We start from the raw sequence: 18,999 nt of genomic DNA, 5'->3' as shown, positions 1-18,999 counted from the left end.
CTAGAGTGAGAAAGAAAGAAATTGTCATGTCACCAAACTTTATAAAAGTGCACAAACTACATTATGTTCAATTAGAATTATTAATTATATGTAACATTATTGATACTAGGGCAGCACGGTGGCGCAGTGATTAGCGATACTGACTCAAAGTTAGGAGACCCGGGTTCGCTTCTCGGGTCCACCCTGCGTGGAGTTTGCATGTTCTCCCCGTGTCTGCGTGGGTTTCCTCCGGGTACTCCGGTTTCCTCCCACAGTCCAGAGACATGCAGGTTAGGTGCATTGACGATCCTAAATTGTCCCTAGTGTGTGCTTGGTGTGTGGGTGTGTGTGTGCGCGCCCTGAGGTGGGCTGGCGCCCTGCCCAGGGTTTGTTTCTTGCCTTGCACCCTGTGTTGGCTGGGATTGGCTCCAGCAGACCCCCGTGACCCTGTAGTTAGTATATAGCGGGTTGGATAATGGATGGATGGATGGATTATTGATACTATACAGTCACATTGTCAAGTACTCATGAGAGGCAGTTATGAATATATCTGACATCAAGAGTCAGATGCTAAATAAACTTTTCATTTTTTTAACCATGTGCTGTGAAAACAGATACCTGCTTGCAAAAATCTGCACAAAACAAAACTAATCAAAGTGTGCCTACTTGGGCCTTTGTTTTTCAGTGTGGTGTAGCTGTCCACAACTGACTACAAATCTTCTTCCCTCATCCTCCGTTTCTTTCTCTTTTGCCTGAGGTAGTTCTATTTTTGTGGCCACTTCATTTATGCTTCACATAGGGTCACCTGATTGGTTGTGTTTGGAACTGTGCAGCTGAAATTAGGGAATAACCAAAGAGCCCTCTCACTTAAAAGGCACAGGCAGCATTATTTATAGTATAGGTAAGCAATACCCATCCAATTACCCTTGCCTTATAGTTCAGATGCTGCTTATATCTGCTTGTAGATTCTGGATAGTATATGGCTGGACTACTTCCTCTAGCAGCCATCTTGCAGCCCACATTAATTTCTTGGGGGTTTTAACCTTCAATGTGGTATACCCTGAAATTTGCATTTTCATAGGGTTTATCTCCTTAGAAAAGACCGTAAGTAACTTGGATATGTTAACATATCAGTCAAATCTCTATGCATAAATAAAACATAAAATACAACCTGCCAGAGCAGCAACTAAAGATCCCTTAATAATATAAAATTTCTTTATTGGAGTCATGTGTACAGGGTGTGTGCATTTATTAGTAATTCTGTAATTTCTGCAGAACTATAACGTACAGTAACATTGATCAGCATCCTTTGGATGTTGCCCATGCCAGGTTATTACCTTCAGAAACATGGCTCTTTCCTCTGGTGTAAAGTCATTAGCAAGGATATCCCACAACCAGACGATTACCCGATGGCTGCTGTGAAATCCTCCATAATAAACAGTGTGCTTCCTATCAAATACACAAGAACTTGTCATTGAATGCTCACTTGAATATTTATTTATATCTCTTAATTTTCTCTCATTATCCTATTGTATGTACTGTAGTTAGTTTACCAAAAGAGAAGGCTAATGGTTGCTAACTTATCATTTCAGTATTTTTTCTGTGTATAACCTTTGGTTAAAATGTGTAACCATATTCTTGTTTCATAAGAGTTTCATTTTAATTTACTGCAAATTCTAAAATTAACTAAAACATTTTTCTGTTTCTAGCTTAAAATAATTGATGTAAATCAAGGTCTGACATCACCAAACATTAATCTTCTGTCAAAATATTACAGACTTTCTTCAAGGTTACAAGACAAAGGGCAGCTACCATTTCAATAGAGTTCATTTTCACAACCTATTAAAGGGCACATAAAAAAGCTTCATGTTACACTATGTTAATACTCAACAGCATTTTCTTGAGCATCACCAACATTTCTAATATTTCTGACCCTGAGAACAAAGTTTTAAGTAAGGCAGACTGAGTATTCCGAAAAGCACAAACTAAAGCAACATTACATTACTTCAATATTTGTCTAATTGTCTATTACAATATTCAACTTGTAATTCACTAACATCCTTCCCATTATTTATAATTACTTAAAACATTATTTGCTGATATAAATCTCACAAAGTCATAAATAACGCAAAACCCAAACTTCAGAACAAAGTGCTCCCAAGAACTACGGTAAACCCTGAATTTGGGGAACAAAAAGTTACACTGCCACATGAGGATTGCCTAACGTACTTCAGGTCTTCCAAGTCAATCTCTGCATTGTCCCCAGAGATTAGCCGCTGCATTTCAGGCGTGGAAAACATTCGCAGCCACTCAGGGTTTATGATGCAGCGGAAGCCATGGATGAAGGCATTGGTCTGTTCTTTGATCTGGGTACGCATCCGAAAATGGGCCATAAGGTGGATATAGCTGATTCTAAAGAAAAAAACCCAAACGAGAAGCTTACATCACTGGCAGTGTTAACCAAATAGTGTGCTTAAAATGAGGCTTTTGGAACAAGAAAAATTACTTAAAAAAACAAATCTTACTTGTTCTCATTTGTGACTGGTATAGTTTTTCCTCCTGGAATAAGCTCATGGCAGACGAGCTAAGAAGAAAGCAGTACAAATAAGTGACTGCAGGTTGACATCTTTTAAAGTAACCAAAAGTTATGCAAAATTAATCATAGTCATCTAACAAATAAAAATAGTAAAATATACAAAATTAACAGCTGTGCAGATTCTGAAAATATCTGTATACTTATATTTTTTGCTTTACATCTCTCTTTCTATATATTATATATATATACACACACACACACACACAGGGTATCCCAAAAAATGTATACACACTTTCCTCTGATCTTCCAGAAAATGTGTTTGGCAAGTGGCTCAGGAGTGTTCACCCATCTCTGCCCAACTGTTTACTGGTACTTTAGGGGTAAAGCGTAGAGAAGAGTTGAGTGTCCATAACATTTTGAAGTGTGACCATTGGAAAAATTTTATTCTAACATTAGTCCATGTCTTCTAGATCGTAAATTTAATTTTTCTCATTTTTACAAAACCTGGATATCCATTCCCCATTGATACCAGTCTTTCCTACTTCTACAATATTTTTTTACTTCCTTTAATTTTCTCTCCAAAATAAACTTTTTTCAACCATGTCTGGAACAGAAGAAAGAATGATGGTCCTTTCTCTTGGTGTGTCAAGCACCCATCTATATACATATTGTATAAATACAGTACAACATACAGTACATACACAAATACTTACGAAGAACATTGACTAACAAGGTGACTCACAATTTTTTATAGCTGAAATACAAATCAGACCAAGTGACTTGTTTAGGGTCATACAGTCAGAAACAAGTGGGTACTAGACAGTCAGCTGACATTAGAGGGCTGTGGTGTAAGCTCACTTTAAACTCTTGAAAAAAAAATGCTTGTTTTCAATTATGACAGCCTCAACAGATTAGAAACCTAGTTTGTCATAATGATGTAAATGACAGATCTTGTTAAGTGGGGTGGCCGAAAATCTTTCCCACTATATTTTCACATTTTGTCTACAGCAAGATAGCATCTAAATACTTGAGTTGAACAATATAACAATATTTAAGAATATATAAAGGAGAACAAAGCGTTTAGGTAGGTCAGTGTTGGGAATGCATTGTAAATGTTCTTCTCACTCCCAGAGTACAGAAGCACAGCCCATTCTATGTTACCTTAATTATACAGTGGCAATGCCCCTCTGTTAAGTGAATGCATGTGGTTTCCTGAACACTCTGACTTAAGAGTATTAGATGTCCAGAAAGGCCTTATATGCCTGGGGAGGGTCAAACTAGCGTCATTCTTAGAATTTTACCTCTGTTTATGACTTCTGGATGACAAAGATAGGAACTGGATTGAACACTTCTAGTTTGTGTCATTCAATGCATCTCTTTCTAGCAGAATCAGAATATGCCTAAGCATTAAACTTGTGCATACTGAGGACTTTCCTAATAAAAAAGAGAGTCTCTCTTAAGATGACACTGAGCTTATTTAAACCTTTATGAAACAAATCTTGTTCTTTTTTGAAAGGACAAAAATCCAACAAAGACATTACCTGGCCCATGACATCTTCATCATAAGACAAGGTCAGACCCAGGTCACTAACATCTCCATCATAACGCTAAAAAATAAAAAGGTAAGATTCTACTGAGAACCCTTGTGAGTGGAACTCTGTCTTAATTACTGTTTGTTTCTAGTATAAAATCATGTTCTTTAACCAGAAGGATCAAGCAAGGTTGACTTAACAATTAACATTAGATTAATACTTAACCCTTTAGGGAAATTCATAGGGACAACATACACTAATGTATTTTCACACTATTACTCCAGCTCTGGTCCTGTCTCTCTTTTTTGAAAAGTCACACAAGAATATTTGGCTTCTAGATTTAACTATACATTATTCCATGGATATACAATACTATTTAATCCATTACAGGATCTCAGGGAGCCAGAAGACATACTTTGAAGTATTGTTTGGTAGCCAAAATCAGCTATGGATTATACAACATTCTCACAGGGCACATTCTTGTACATGTTCATGCTCATTAACACAAGTTCAAAGAAGAGAAGATAATTAACCCAATATACTGTATGTGACTTCAAGATGCTGGAGAAGGTAAAAACTCCACCCAGATGGTGGTTGCAGTGGTGATCAACCCTAGGATTCTGAAGCTGTGTGGCAGCAGGACTAACCTCTGTGCCAAAGTACACAATGTGCCCTCTCTAAACTACAAATCGAATATTAACAAGTATAATTTTCACAAAAAACATGCCTTGATGGAAGTCAAATTTTTATAGAATTCAGAGTCCAGTGATGGAAGCTCATCTATTGAGCTATAGAAGGTACTGTGATGATGCCCTAGGACTTGGCTCAAAAAGAAGGAGGCAAAAGGCACATCTACCACAATTCCCTAGAAAACAAAACAAAAAATACACTTTGAAATAAAGCAGCTCTCTGATCTTTAATCCTTGCCCCCCAATTACATACAGTATATACGTCTTCCACTTTTGCCACTGGTGCCAATACAATATTCTGCCTTTTCACTTTTACCCAGAAGTGTCCACTTTTTAGCAACTTTCTGGTGTTTCTTCATTTCAATGCTTCACATACTGAAAGTTTCAGTTACTGTATACATAATCCTTTTAAAAAAAATACCTCAACCTCAATTAGTAGTAACTAATCAGCATACCTCATAAATGGCTTTACCCAGCATTTTTCCCACAAATTCAAAAAGTTGCAGGTGATTCTCCTGGATGTTGGAGGTAGGAGAAGGATACAGTCTTTCATCCCCGCTTGTTGTCTACAAGAGTCAAAACAAAAAACTTTAGTAAACTGAGAGTGATTGCTGCTATAATGTGTTTCAGCATCAATGGCTCAGAGTTATAAAACTCAAATAATTTCTAAAATTGCTCTAAAGTTTGGAAAGCTTTACCTTGAAGAGATTGAGAGCTGGATTAAAGACTTTCTTAATGATCTCTTCTAAAAACTCTTTAAAGACACCATCTTGATCAATTCCAGCCTCATCTACCCCAAGGTCATTAACAAACTTCACTCTGATCACCCCCTTTATAGCTTTGGCTTGAAGTTTTCGTAGTTGTTCATAACCATCCTGGGGAAAAAGAAAAAGAGATGCTATTTCCAGAAGTTCAGTTTCAGAGTGCTACCAACATAGTACATCTCGTGCTATAAAGTCAAGGTCTTTCACTTGTATTTCAACTACTGTTTGCGTTTATTTTATTTGTTGTTTTTCTTCCTTTGCCGTTTCAAGGTGTGGAAGTATTACTTTTCTTCCATTCCTATGCTGTAACATTTTGAAAAATAGCATTTAATTCCACTGTTAACTTCTCATTTCAATTCTAAGTCTCTGTGCAGTGTGGCATAATGACCTGATGGTAAAATTACTTGTTAATATGAAGAATTCACAAGTGTTATACTAAATATGTAATATCAAAAGAAATGTGTCTCAGTTAAGTCTCCTCAAACTACTTCAAAATGTTTTATTAGTAGGTCACATTACAGAGATGAATAAACACTTTACTAATGCTTTGTAAGTGTTATGAAAATGCAAAAAAGTGCATGTTAAGGTCTTGTTACATAAAAGTAAACTCCTAATAGATGCATTTTTGCAGTACCGAAACTAAATGTTACCAGAATTTCTAATATATTCAAAAGCTGAAGGAGAAACAAAAATCACATTTAGCTGCACTGGTTTGAATCTGTTCTATTTGTGCAATTTGTTAAGTAAGGCATTATCTTGAGTAATATAATGACTCAGTGTTGTAATGAGGACACTGTTTCTTTGTAGCCAAAAGAGTTTAGGAAGGCCATTTGGCCTTGGAAACATGGCACCAACAGCTCAGAAGCCAGTGGCTAAATTAGTAGTATGTGTGCCAGTATCCATCTGTAGAGGTGGAAAAGAGGAAGTAAAAGAAGAATGAGAATCAAAGTGGCAGAAGGTGATTTGAGTTGATCTCATCTAAGCATTCTTTAGAAAGGCACAGAGTGGACAAATCAAATTAGGGTGTGGTACCTAACATATCTGGGTAAACCTAGATGATAGCCATAAACCTATAGGGACAGACAGCACTAACCAGAAATAAGCAAAATGATAATGCTAAAAATTGGAAATGAAACCAAGACTCAATTTATTATTTGGCAAACTGTCCAGATTATGACATTTATAAATAGTACATCAGTGGGAGATTAATAGCAGATTGTAAACACAAACAGGTACATACAAAATGAAAAACATTAATACATTAAATTTAAATTTTGAGTATTACAAGGCATTCACAGTGAATAGTAGAAGATGTGAGTCTGTATAACATTCCAGTGAAATGACAAGATGCACTATTTCTTAAGCATACACGGAGATAGTACTGTGTGTCGAATTAGCCTGTAGCACAGACACAATGCAACTCAAGTTTTTAAAGCTTGTTCAAAGCTTCAGTTCTAGATCCCCTGGGTTTATTCGGAACAAGAATGAAGGGAAGCTATAGTTACTCTTACAAACACTACCTACCATACTGAATTTAACACAACTGAATATCTGAAAGCAGGCTAAATCTTTTAATTAACTAGAAAAAGCATAAACCTGGGAAAAGGTTAGGAATACATAATGCATTTTTAAGATTCAAAAATTGTAAAAAACAATAAGGAATCATAACATTACATAACATTCTCAGATTCACTTAAACCACTTCAGGTATCCCCATGAACATCAGAATGATGCTTTGGACAGGAACACCAGTCCATCACATGCTCACTCCCACATTCAAACTTGTAAATGGGTCAGTTTGGAATTGCCAATAAATTTAACACACATGTCTTTAAGGATATGGGAGGGATACTGGAGTACCCAGAAGAAATCCATTTATACTACACATGCGGAAAACATGCAAACTCAGCAAGGGCAATGACTATGAGTGGAACTTGAACCCACAACACTGAATCCATGCAGCAGCAGCACAAACCACTATGCCACTGTCCAGCCCAAATATAAGGAATCTGTAAATTAAATCAAAAAAATAACATAGGAAAATTTAGTCCCTCTTATAATTTCAGTGAAATGCTGTAAAGGGGGCGGCACGGTGGCACAGTGGGTAGCGCTGCTGCCTCGCAGGTAGGGGACCCGGGTTCACTTCGTGGAGTTTGCATGTTCTCCCTGTGTCTGTGTGGGTTTCATCTGGGTACTCCGGTTTCCTCCCACAGTCCAAAGACATGCAGGTTAGGTGCATTGGCGATTCTAAATTGTCCCTAGTGTGTGCTTGGTGTGTGTGTGTGCCCTGCAGTGGGATGGCGCCCTGCCTGGGGTTTGTTTCCTGCCTTGCACTCTGTGTTGGCTGGGATTGGCTCCAGCAGACCCCCATGACCCTGTAGTTAGGATATAGTGGGTTGGATAATGGATGGATGGATGCTGTAAAGGGCCTAAATACTGTAAGTAGTGCACTCTTATTATGGTAGATACAGTATAGAAAAGAATTGCAGATTGCACAACATGACAGCCACGTTCAATACCTCCAGCATGCGGGAGCGTCGAATTGTAATGTGTGTAACGCTAGGAGAGGCTGAGCTTGTTTCCACTAGTCCCAAGGATTCCTTCTCCTTTGTGACAATGGTGCGGAAATGTAAGACTCTCTAAAAAACAGAGGACAACAAGGTAATTAGATCTAGCAAACTTTTACTTGACAATTCTTACTTTCACACTCTACATGTAGAAGTTGTACTCATTTAAAAATGATTATTCCATATTACGAAGACATATATACTACATGTTGTTAAGTATAGTCTAGGAATAGTATCCTACCTTCAGAACATCAAAAATAAGAAGGTGAATTTTATGTTTTAGACCCTTTTATGCCATATTTTGCTATTATTATATGCCAAAACAAAATGACTCAGAAATCATAATGTTATAACTGTCTATAGTGTTTTGTAAAATTAGCGTACTTGCTAGTTAAGTAACTTTTTTTGGATTACACAATCAAACAAAAAAGCAACTTCATAGTTTCTCAACATCTAGGCTATAATCCTAGCCATGTACAACACATCAGCTTGACTGTAATGCTTTGTAATGAGTGTTATGTTACAGCAGAATTTCATACACAAACGTGAAAGCAATTTCACAAATTTCATAATATGTCAAATGTGGAGTACCAAAAAAGATGTTTATTGCTAGTCAATATTATACAATTCTCCCCCAAAATCCTAATTCTAAATCAGTATAAAGTTAAGTGGTCTAACTAATTTAATTTCTGTAAAGTGTATAACCCTTATGTCTACTGGCAGTGCAAATTGTTTTCTTCTAAGCTTTAGCCTTCTTAGAACATACAGGAGAAGCCTTAAGGCTGAGCTCTCACTCTCCACTGCACCTCTTACAAAACCATTATACACTCCAACAATCCTTAAACCTCAAAATTTACAAAATGTGAAAGATGCTTGATTTTACTGAGATTTTTAAGAGATCTCTGTATTTCCAATGTACATTTCTGCACTCCTTGAACAACTGAGCTCCAAATATAACCTCTCCTCAACACATTTCTTTAACTACAAGCATGTCAGAGATTTTGTTAAAAGAAACCTTTCTACAGCATCTTATATGGAGACAAACAGTATCTCTAGACTTTTAGTTTCTTCAAAAGAGTGCATGCATATAGTAAAAAGCTGGAATCAGCACTGGGGATGGGGCCTTTCAATTAGAATAAAAAAAAATAATAATAAAAACTAGCTATCAATAAAATATTCACCTAATCAATTTGTGCTAATCACAATTTAAAATAATACATTGATTACATGTACCTCAACTTATCTCTAGATTTTCCATCATATACACTACCCATGGTTAAGATTCTGCTATTAAGCACTTCCCTTTTTCAGCCACATGTTCTGGGAGTATCCTACAAAAAATCTTATTAGAGGAATATATTTTGCTTAAATTTTCAGATTGCTGTCCCTAACATACTGACACCTTTATTAGGAATAATTTCTGATTAGATTTCAGTGCTTAATTAATCCATTATAGCAGGGCTATTCAATTACAAATTCAGTTGGGCCAGATTGTCAAACCAAGAAGGTTAGCTGGGCCAGTCATTTTAGTGGCAAAGCAGCTCGTAATGACAAATTTTAAAATCAACACAAATTTATTGAAAAACATAATACTTTATATTTATATTAATATACTATATATATTTATATTAATATAATATATTTATATTAAATAACAATTTATGAATAATATATATTAATTTATTATCTATGGGCGGAACCACGGGCTGGGCCACTCGGAGGTTGATTCTGGGCCGCATGTGGCCCGCGGGCCGCCAATTGAATAGCCCTGCATTATAGTATTTTATATTGCAATGCTAGAACATCATGCTTTCTTTCTCAGCGGGAAATATCATGACTCACCTACTAAAACGGGTTTTTTTTTTTTTTTGCTTTAAATTATAAAAACCTAATCTAATGTTAAAAATCTTTTTTGAGCTATTATTAATTATTAATTCTGTCATTAATTAATTAAATTAGGCTTCTACTAACCATTGGAATAACTTAAAATCCATTGCCGACAACTCCACATAGAGTCCTTGATTTCTGCTTTTACTTTGTAGGAGGGTAGGGAATAAAATGTCAGATCTGAGTTTAAATGCACTGTATGTCTGATTGATCAGTAATGGATTAATTGTAGGGCAAACTATAAAACAAATGAAGAAATGAAACATACACTTATTTCAACATGTGCTTACATTTTTATGGGGAATGACATGGGGGATGTGCTGTAGCAGATGATTCGCTCGCTTCTTTCCTTTGTCCAACTCCTGGAACAGAATGCTGGGTTTGAGGTCCCTACATTGAAGACATTTAAACATTAAATGCATCATAATTAGAGAAAAAAAAATATGTATAAGGAAACAATAGTGGAAATGGTCCACATAATGGCATCACTAGAAACCTACAGTTTATTTATACAAAACTAAATACTACTAAATTTAATTTTAGTAAGGCAAATTTTGAGTATATTTTCAAAAATTAAAGAAGACAAACTGGGACAAACTTTAAAAGTGTGGAACACTGGGGCAGATTTAAAATTATATTACATATAATGAAAAACAAAATTTTTAAAACATTAGGAGATTTAAGAGAAATCTAAAATAGATGAATATGATGCTAAGAAAAAAAATGCAAAATGAAAAGATGTAGAACCCGTGAAAGACAGTTAACTCCAGTGGTAACTATAGAGCTTATGAGCACATGAGATCAACAATTAAGAAGTTAAGAAGGAAACCTAAGGCAGTTAGAGATGAAGTTTGTGGAAAATGTAAAAGACTATTCTACTAATAAAAAACAGACAAGAAATACGTGAGGTATAATGGTGAAATGAATTATATGGAAACCCCCTAAAAGATTTTTTTTTGACACTTTCAACTGTTAAAAGGTCGACAACTTCTCATTAGCTAGAGAGACTATTAAGGATATACTTAAGGGATTTGGAGATAAAAGAGAGAGAAATGTTACTAAGATTATAAAGGCTGAATTCAAACAAATCACCAAATAATAATCATCTTAGCATTCTCAAGGAAGTTAGTGTGTGCATATATAAAACCTTACTGCTTATTTTTCAGAAATGTCTGCACACTGGTAAGATTCCTTATGATATGAAGCTTGCAAATTTTGTTCCATTGAATGAAAAAAGGGATCTGGCCAATTCTAATTACTATAGACCAATATGCATAATGCTTACCATAGGTACATTAATTATTAAATAAAAAACATAGCAAGTACAACTAAGATGCAACATGAGATGTCAGTGATCAAACTAAAAAAAGCAGTCAAGATGTAGCGTGGAGATGGTTATAAAAATAGGTTCACACACAGATAGCAGAGTGTACTAGAGACAGCAATGTTTTCTTGAGTCAGGCACTGTTAAATGTGGAGTGTCCTGGGTTAATGATCTTTGTAATTTAAATAACTGATTTGGATAAAAATTTAATTAATGAACTGTTTAAGTCTTTGGATTACAGATGGACCTGGACAGAATTCACATTTGAGCAGATATATGAAACGTAATGTAAATAATGTAATGTAAGAAAATATAAGTTATTATACACAGAGAGTAACAGAATTGTTCACCTACAGTATAATCACAAAGCAACACTATTGACAGCCATGTCTGTCCGTCCATATGAAACAACTTGGGGACCCCCCACAGTGGTTGAAATTTGTTGTGAAATTTTGAACAGATCAACCTGTACAGAGTTTTAAAATTACAAAATCTTCAATAAATAGCACAAACTTGTCCGTCTTAAAATGAAAAAAAAAACATTCTGTGCAGCTTATAAATTAGTTTATAATTTCAATTTTACCTTTATAGCAGTTACACCAACTTGTATATTTTCCTCTTTCTCAGCTCCAATAGCCACTACTGACGGCAAACAGATCCCCAATACAAGTTAAAGAAGCACCAGCAGACTGCAAGCATGGGTAGGAAATCGCTGTCACTGAATGCTTTTGCTTGCATAAGACTGAATCCTGCATTGGCAAGTTCAGCAAGGCATGAATGGAAACCTCTGTATCAGAAAATTATTTCTGCTTCCCAGCGGCTTGATCAGAAGCAAAAGAGAATGAGTGCATCGGCACCTCAGTCCTCCTGATGCTTTAAGTTGTAACAAGTAAGTTAAATGATCTTCTTAACCAAATCCAAAAGGTTATCTAGATATGAATGATATATCCTGTGGTGTTATGCACAACAGTAAATAAACATTTATTCAGTACTAGCAAAATACCCGCGCTTCGCAGCGGAGAAGTAGTGTGTTAAAGAGGTTATGAAAAAGTAAAGGAAACATTTTAAAAATAACGTAACATGATTGTCAATGTAATTGTGTTGTCATTGTTATGAGTGTTGCTGTCATATATATATACATATACACATATACACACACATATACACACATATACAGATATATTGTATATACATATACACATATATTTTTTATATATAGATTTTTTATATATATATATATATATATATATATATATATATATATATATATATATATATATATATATATATACACATATATTTTTTATAGATTTTTTATATATATATATATATATATATATATAGATACACATACATACATACATACACACACATAGATGCACTTACAATAACATAGAAATCAATATAAACAACATTAACATCATTATCATATGAGAATATGAAGTAATATATAAGAAGCACATTTCATATAAATATAAATTATTAAACAGTAAAATCTTCTTCTATAATTTGCTACCGTGGCTTTTCGTTGGTCTGTCCAGGATTTTAAATCAGCTGTAGCTTGCAAACCGTTTCACCTATTGACTTGAAATCTGGTACACATATAATACGTCACGTCTGCTATCCGCTTTATGGGTGATGATTGTATTACTCTTTTTATGTTTATTTTATTTTAGAATCAACTCCTATCTGCGCACACCAGGGCGGCCGTGGGCAGATGCGTATGGTGTATTCACTCCATGTTATCGTGCATTGCGCTGTCACTGGTATTTTGATAAAAGAATTAGAACAATATATAAGAAGCGTATAAATTATTAAACAGTAAAACATTAACATTTAAGAAGTAAAGTTACATTGAGGAGTACTGCAGTGCCTTCGGGTATACCTCATTTTTTGTTTGCCCATTACATGCTTAAATGTATACATTTTTTGGTGTAACTACCCGAGAACACGCGACATATAACCGAGCGTGGGAGAAGCATGGATTTTAAACACGCGTTGAGTTCATCTGCTGGTCTCCCTCGTGGAATAACTGGTAATGTTTGAGTAAAATGTACAGCGAGTAAAACGACATTACCTCCTTTTTTTTTTTTACGATCTCTGAGATCTTGCTTTTTTCGGTTCAAGGCTTCATAAGCTCTTTTATGTGCCATGGTGTACTTAATAAGTACTCATCTTTGAATGTTGCAAGACTTTCGCCTTGTATGTAGATCGGGGAAATTACATTCATTGCATTCCTAGTCTGAATCACAATCTGATTGTATGGGTGCTTACCTGGCACTGTAGGGTTGCCACCCGTCCTTTAAAATACGGAATTGTGCCGCGTTTGAGAATGAAATTGCGAGTCCCGTTTTGAATCAATACTGGACGGGATTTATCCCGTATTTTTTTTTATCATTTTTTTTTTAAAGCAGCGTGTCATGCAAATCATCCCACACGCATTTTATGAAGATGCCTCCTTTCCTACTTTTGATTGGGTAATACTTGATGTCATCGTTAGTTTGATTGGTCTTTTTAACTGTCCAGTGAGGAGGGCGTGTCTTTTAAATAGAGTCTGGAAAGTGTTGGCACTGAGATGTGGCGTGAGCGCCATAGTTGAAGCCCCTAACGTTGCGGTCAGCAAGTCGGCTAACATCCGCCATGTGCCGTCTTTCAGTTGCGAGAAGCAGATCATAGAATGGTTGAAACTGTTGCCCCTAACGTTGCGCCACGGCGTGTGGTTCGTTTATACCTCGTGTCTTCTCATTAAACTTTTATCTCGCGAATATGTTATTGCAATCCGCAGCGGGAGCGTTTCTATAAACTTAATTTAAAGTTACGTTTTACACCGTGCTTTGTTTCCCTTATGAACATGCTTGTATGCTTCACTCGCTCCGTTCTCAATTGTTTAATTAATTTTTTGCTCTTTGCTGTTTCCGGCTCTTCCTCCATTTCCCCCTACTTCGTTCTTTTATCTCGCGAATATGTTATTGCAATCCTTAACGGGAGCGTTTCAATAAACTGATTGAAAATAGTTTTGCATTTACCTTTTTAGTAAAAGGCGAGCTTTTAAGCCTGAGAAATCACCCCGTAAATGCACACGTTTAATTGCACATGTGTTAATATGTATGCTTACACAGTATTAAAAGACAGTCAAAAATTAACGTCATTTACCTTCGTTCCCGCGTGTGTCTCGTGCTGTAAATCTCTTCCTTGTTTTTAGTTCACGTGATTACGTAGGAGGCGTGATGACGCGATACGTGACTCCGCCTCCTCCATTACAGTGTATGGACAAAAAATATGTTCCAGTTATGACCATTACGCTTTGAATTTCGAAATGAAACCTGCCTAACTTTTGTAAGTAAGCTGTAAGGAATGGGCCTGCCAAATTTCAGCCTTCCACCTACACGGGAAGTTGGAGAATTAGTGATGAGTGAGTCAGTCAGTGAGTGAGTCAGTCAGTCAGTCAGTCAGTGAGGACTTTGCCTTTTATTATTATAGATTATCCTCACACTAACCCAACCTCGCAACACCATTATCTGTAGATTACAATGATTCACTATTTCACTGTCACTATTATTAACTAGGGTGACCACAAGTCGTGAAATGGACAGTCCTGATTTCAGGCTCTGTGTTCTCATAAATAACTGAAAAATATCAAAATGTTCTGGTTTTAACAGACTACCCACCTAATAAAACATTGCCTAAACAAATATCCACACAATATATTTAGAACAGCACATATGAAGCTGCAAGGGGTAAGCCATTACCCCACCTCTATACTCCCACACTTCCAACCCCACTTCAAGATAATATATGTATAACAGCATTGGTAAAAACACCTGAGAGGGAAAGGTTGATTAAGATCTTGTGTGAAATTTGTACAGCATCGGACCAATAAGCAGAGAAAAATAGAGTACTTCCATTTATTTGTTTCCACGTAAAATACTGTGTGGGATCATACATGCTCATTTGTGAAAGTGTTTTTTTTTTCTTTCTGCCCTGCTGTCTCCCTACTGATGATGATGAGATAAAGCAGGCATTAAACAAATCAGGGATGGACTTTATGGGTGGGCATAAAGCACATGCTACACAAGTGTCCAAGTTTGGGACTTAGAAAACCTGGTCACCTTATAATTTACCATGAGAGTGACACATTCACCTGATATCCATAATAATCACTAACTGTAATAAAGTTTGCCTTTCACTTCTGTTATTCCCTAATATTTGCCGTAACTGAAGAGTTTTACAAGTCCCATTTCATAAAAATTACTATGACCAGACATGCTCAAACAAAGAAGGAATTAATTCTGAAAGTTTTTTTTTTTTTAATTTATTTAGGTTATATTCATTGGCAATTGCAAATTGTGGAGTGTGGTGTATGTGAGTGAGAATGGACCCCATGATGGACTAACCTGTCCAGGCCTTGCTGAACTCAGTCTATTGAGGGGTAAAGCACCTGCACATTCCTTGAACATACCTGAATGTGATGCCATGCATGCATTTTCTTACCTGTTTATATTAGATATTTCTTTGAAAGATTTATTTGGCACCTACTAAGCACTACATGAAGAACACCAAAGCTGGCCTATAATGTAATGAACCACATGGATATACAATACCACATATGAACTCCTAACCACAATGGTATTATCCAATTATATAAGCATACTAGCCAACCCGCGGCGTAACATATGCCGCATAATTAGGTATTGATGGGTGAACACTTCCTGAAACACACAGTTGTCCAGAGGGGGTGGGTTTGAGGATACGACTGTAATTAAATGAAAAGATGGAACTCTGGAGAGAGCAACATACAATTGTCCGTGACTGAAAACTGGGTTTGGCAGATACAGGCATATCGTTTTGAAAGTGTGTCCCTGTGCCTTATTAATTGTCATTGCAAAGACCAATCTAACAGGAAATTGTCTGCGTGTAAAAATTTGGCAAATTTGAATCTGATGGGGTCAGGGAAATCCGGGGAATATGGACAGTTTGTGAGGTAGGAGCTGCGATTGTTTTACACTCCAGTATATTGCGGTGAATGCTGAGAACGGTCAGTCTAGTACCTTTACAGAGACTTCTTGCTGGCATGAGGTTTCTGAGAAACATGACGATTGAACCAATTTTAAGTTTGACTTTATGCGGAGGCATGCCAGTGGGAGTAATGGCTGCCCGGCAGGTCATGGGAATAACGCCGCCGGATCGCCAGTCGGCATCGTTTATGGTCGGAACTACGACGGTATGTGATCTTCTTCGAACCTCCGACTTTCGTTCTTGATTAATGAAAACATTCTTGGCAAATGCTTTCGCTCTTGCGCGAATTGTTGGCTCTGTAGTGCGTGTGCCATGGTCGGCTGCTTAGTGAATTGTTGGTGGGCGGGGCTCGGTCTTGCATGCATCTTGCTTGCCATGGACTTAGTGATTTATAAATATAGATTTAACACAAAGGAATATGCACACACACCAACAAGAAATAGTAATGAAAGATTACAAGTCCCGAAATTCATTTTTACTCAATTGTATTGTTCGTATAAATATTAATATTGTACTCTTATGAATCATCTGCTAGATTTAGGAACAAAAACAGCAGCCAAAGCAATTCTATGACGCCATGATAGTCATTAAACATCACTGTGCAATCTATTGTGTGAAACAGGTAACTGTTTAAAAAAAAATGGAGTACTGTCTAACAATGGAACAAAACAAATCATGCTTATGGGTGTTTGTTGTTCCTTTTGTAGACTGTGATCCTTCATAATAACCTTGTTAACACTGAAAACTCACATCTGACATATATCCCACCTATCCTCTCTGCCAGTAAGCCACTGCCCACAATTTGCTCCCTGCTGAAGCTCACAAATAGATCCTGATGGACATCTTTCCATTCCCAATTTTAAGGACAGTACTTTATTTCCTTATGTCATCATTTTGGCCACTCCTACAATATTCCTTAATCGTAACCTTCCTTAAAAACAACCAAACAACCAACTTGCGCAGCCAGTGGTCCTCAGGAGCAAATCTTCGTCGACAGTCCCTCTCATAAAGCACCATCAGCCACCCATGGACAGAATGAAAGAGTTCAAGCTTCTCTCCTTTGGCGGTCTCTGTGAGTAAAACCACAAGATAGGTCACTTGAAGCAGGATTCCAGCATGTGCAGGGTCAGCATTACCAGAAATAAGGATTTCAAAATGATTTTCTGCATTTTTTTGCTAATAGAAATACAAAATAAAAATGTAAAATTGTAAATTCTATCACAAGACAATGACTCACTGTAACTTGTTAAATTTAATGTTGTAAATTCTGTCCCTGTCATTAACAGAAAAATATATTAAAGCAGCATAACAGGATCCCCAAAGCTGCTTGCTCAGGATAGACCTTGGAACCCACTTAAAATAAGAAAATAAAAGGAGAAAAAAGTAGGTTCATTATTCAGTGCTACTGACCGAGGTAGGAAAATAACTGAGAGCACTGAGCAATCACAATGAAAATGAAAAGAAAAAAATAATAATGATGAAACGTGATTCTTCACAACATATTATGAAGCAACATTCTGAGAATGGTTTTATTTCATATTTGTTGCTCTATAATCTTTAAAACACATTCTATTACAAAAATACTCATATAAAACACAACTGTCTTAGGCTCCCAATAAATATGTATAAATAATATAAAAAAAAGCGAAAGGCCTCTGCTGATAAAACAGTTCCTTCCTGTCAAGGTGATCCAGGCTTATATTTCATTGTACTTACCCAAAATGCCATCCCAGATCATTTTGTATACAAAGCTGTTCAGAAAAGAGGAGATGGTCACCAGTTCTTCCATTTTAAAAGAAATCTGCTCTTCATACAGTTCAATCTCATCCAGAATACTTTTAAAAGAAGATAATTTGAAATAAATGTGACTAATAGCAAATAAAACACCTGAAAAATAAGTTTTTCTTAGAAACAGTCTTTCAATAAGTAGTTTAAAAAGAAATGAGACAATTACAAGAGTAATTATGAATATTAACTATAACTTCTATGCTCTGTCTCTGTACCAGTCATTTTTAAATATTTTTTTCCTTACTAATAATACAAATCAACGTGATTTAGTTAGTCAGTGTTCTGCCGAGCACATTTTGTGAAACCAATTGTTAACCAAATTGTGAAATATGATAAGGGATGCATTATTAAAGCCACTTTAAAGAGAAAAAGTCAAGTCCATTGAATAAAAATGGTATATAAAAAGAAATGCAAAAATACTACAGGAAGAAAGAGATGAGGATGCTGAAATACTGGATTCACTTAAACTTGTTTCTGAAACAAGACTTTTTAAAGGTTAACAAAAAGCACCAGTTGGAACCCATAATAATGCAGTGGAGATGTAACTGAATTAACTGAATTGCTAGTTTACTTAACCTTTACTCTCAATGACCTACAGCAAAGTTTAAGTTTAATTGTAAAGCTATTGAAATAATCTAGCCATTAACAGTAAAATGCAAACGGGCTGCTACAAACAAAACTGCTCGCAAAATGTAAAAATATGTGCACAATGGATATAAAATTCACTATTTGCTAATGGTTCAATAAGACTGTTCCTTTCAGAGAAATATAATTGCACACAACTCTATTGCAAGTGTCTCTGCCAGTCAGAATAAAAACATACACTGTGTTGAACTGTACAACACTTCTTGGATTGGTTTATGCAGTGCTGTGTTAATAGACTCTTTCCTTTCATTATACAACTTTCAGCAAGCACT

General features: G+C 36.0%; 1 protein-coding gene across 1 annotated transcript in view; it reads right to left on the bottom strand.

The window, feature by feature from the left end:
* The window catches only part of ube3b (ubiquitin protein ligase E3B), a 38,875-nt gene that overhangs the window by 3,807 nt on the left and 16,069 nt on the right, over positions 1-18,999 (bottom strand). Inside the window, exons 16-26 of the mRNA XM_028824571.2 lie at positions 18,011-18,129; positions 17,250-17,364; positions 10,245-10,344; positions 8,020-8,139; positions 5,435-5,611; positions 5,192-5,302; positions 4,775-4,912; positions 4,057-4,122; positions 2,505-2,563; positions 2,209-2,391; positions 1,317-1,428 (exon numbers count right to left, since the gene is read on the bottom strand). Coding sequence (XP_028680404.1) covers positions 1,317-1,428; positions 2,209-2,391; positions 2,505-2,563; positions 4,057-4,122; positions 4,775-4,912; positions 5,192-5,302; positions 5,435-5,611; positions 8,020-8,139; positions 10,245-10,344; positions 17,250-17,364; positions 18,011-18,129 — 1,300 coding nt within the window. The remainder of the gene's footprint in view (positions 1-1,316; positions 1,429-2,208; positions 2,392-2,504; positions 2,564-4,056; positions 4,123-4,774; positions 4,913-5,191; positions 5,303-5,434; positions 5,612-8,019; positions 8,140-10,244; positions 10,345-17,249; positions 17,365-18,010; positions 18,130-18,999) is intronic.

This window comes from Erpetoichthys calabaricus, chromosome 18 (genome assembly GCF_900747795.2).
Source record: "Erpetoichthys calabaricus chromosome 18, fErpCal1.3, whole genome shotgun sequence".
NCBI classification, from domain to species: Eukaryota; Metazoa; Chordata; class Cladistia; order Polypteriformes; family Polypteridae; genus Erpetoichthys; species Erpetoichthys calabaricus.
Note: the sequence above shows the minus strand (reverse complement) of the source record. Positions and strands in the feature narration are given on the sequence as shown.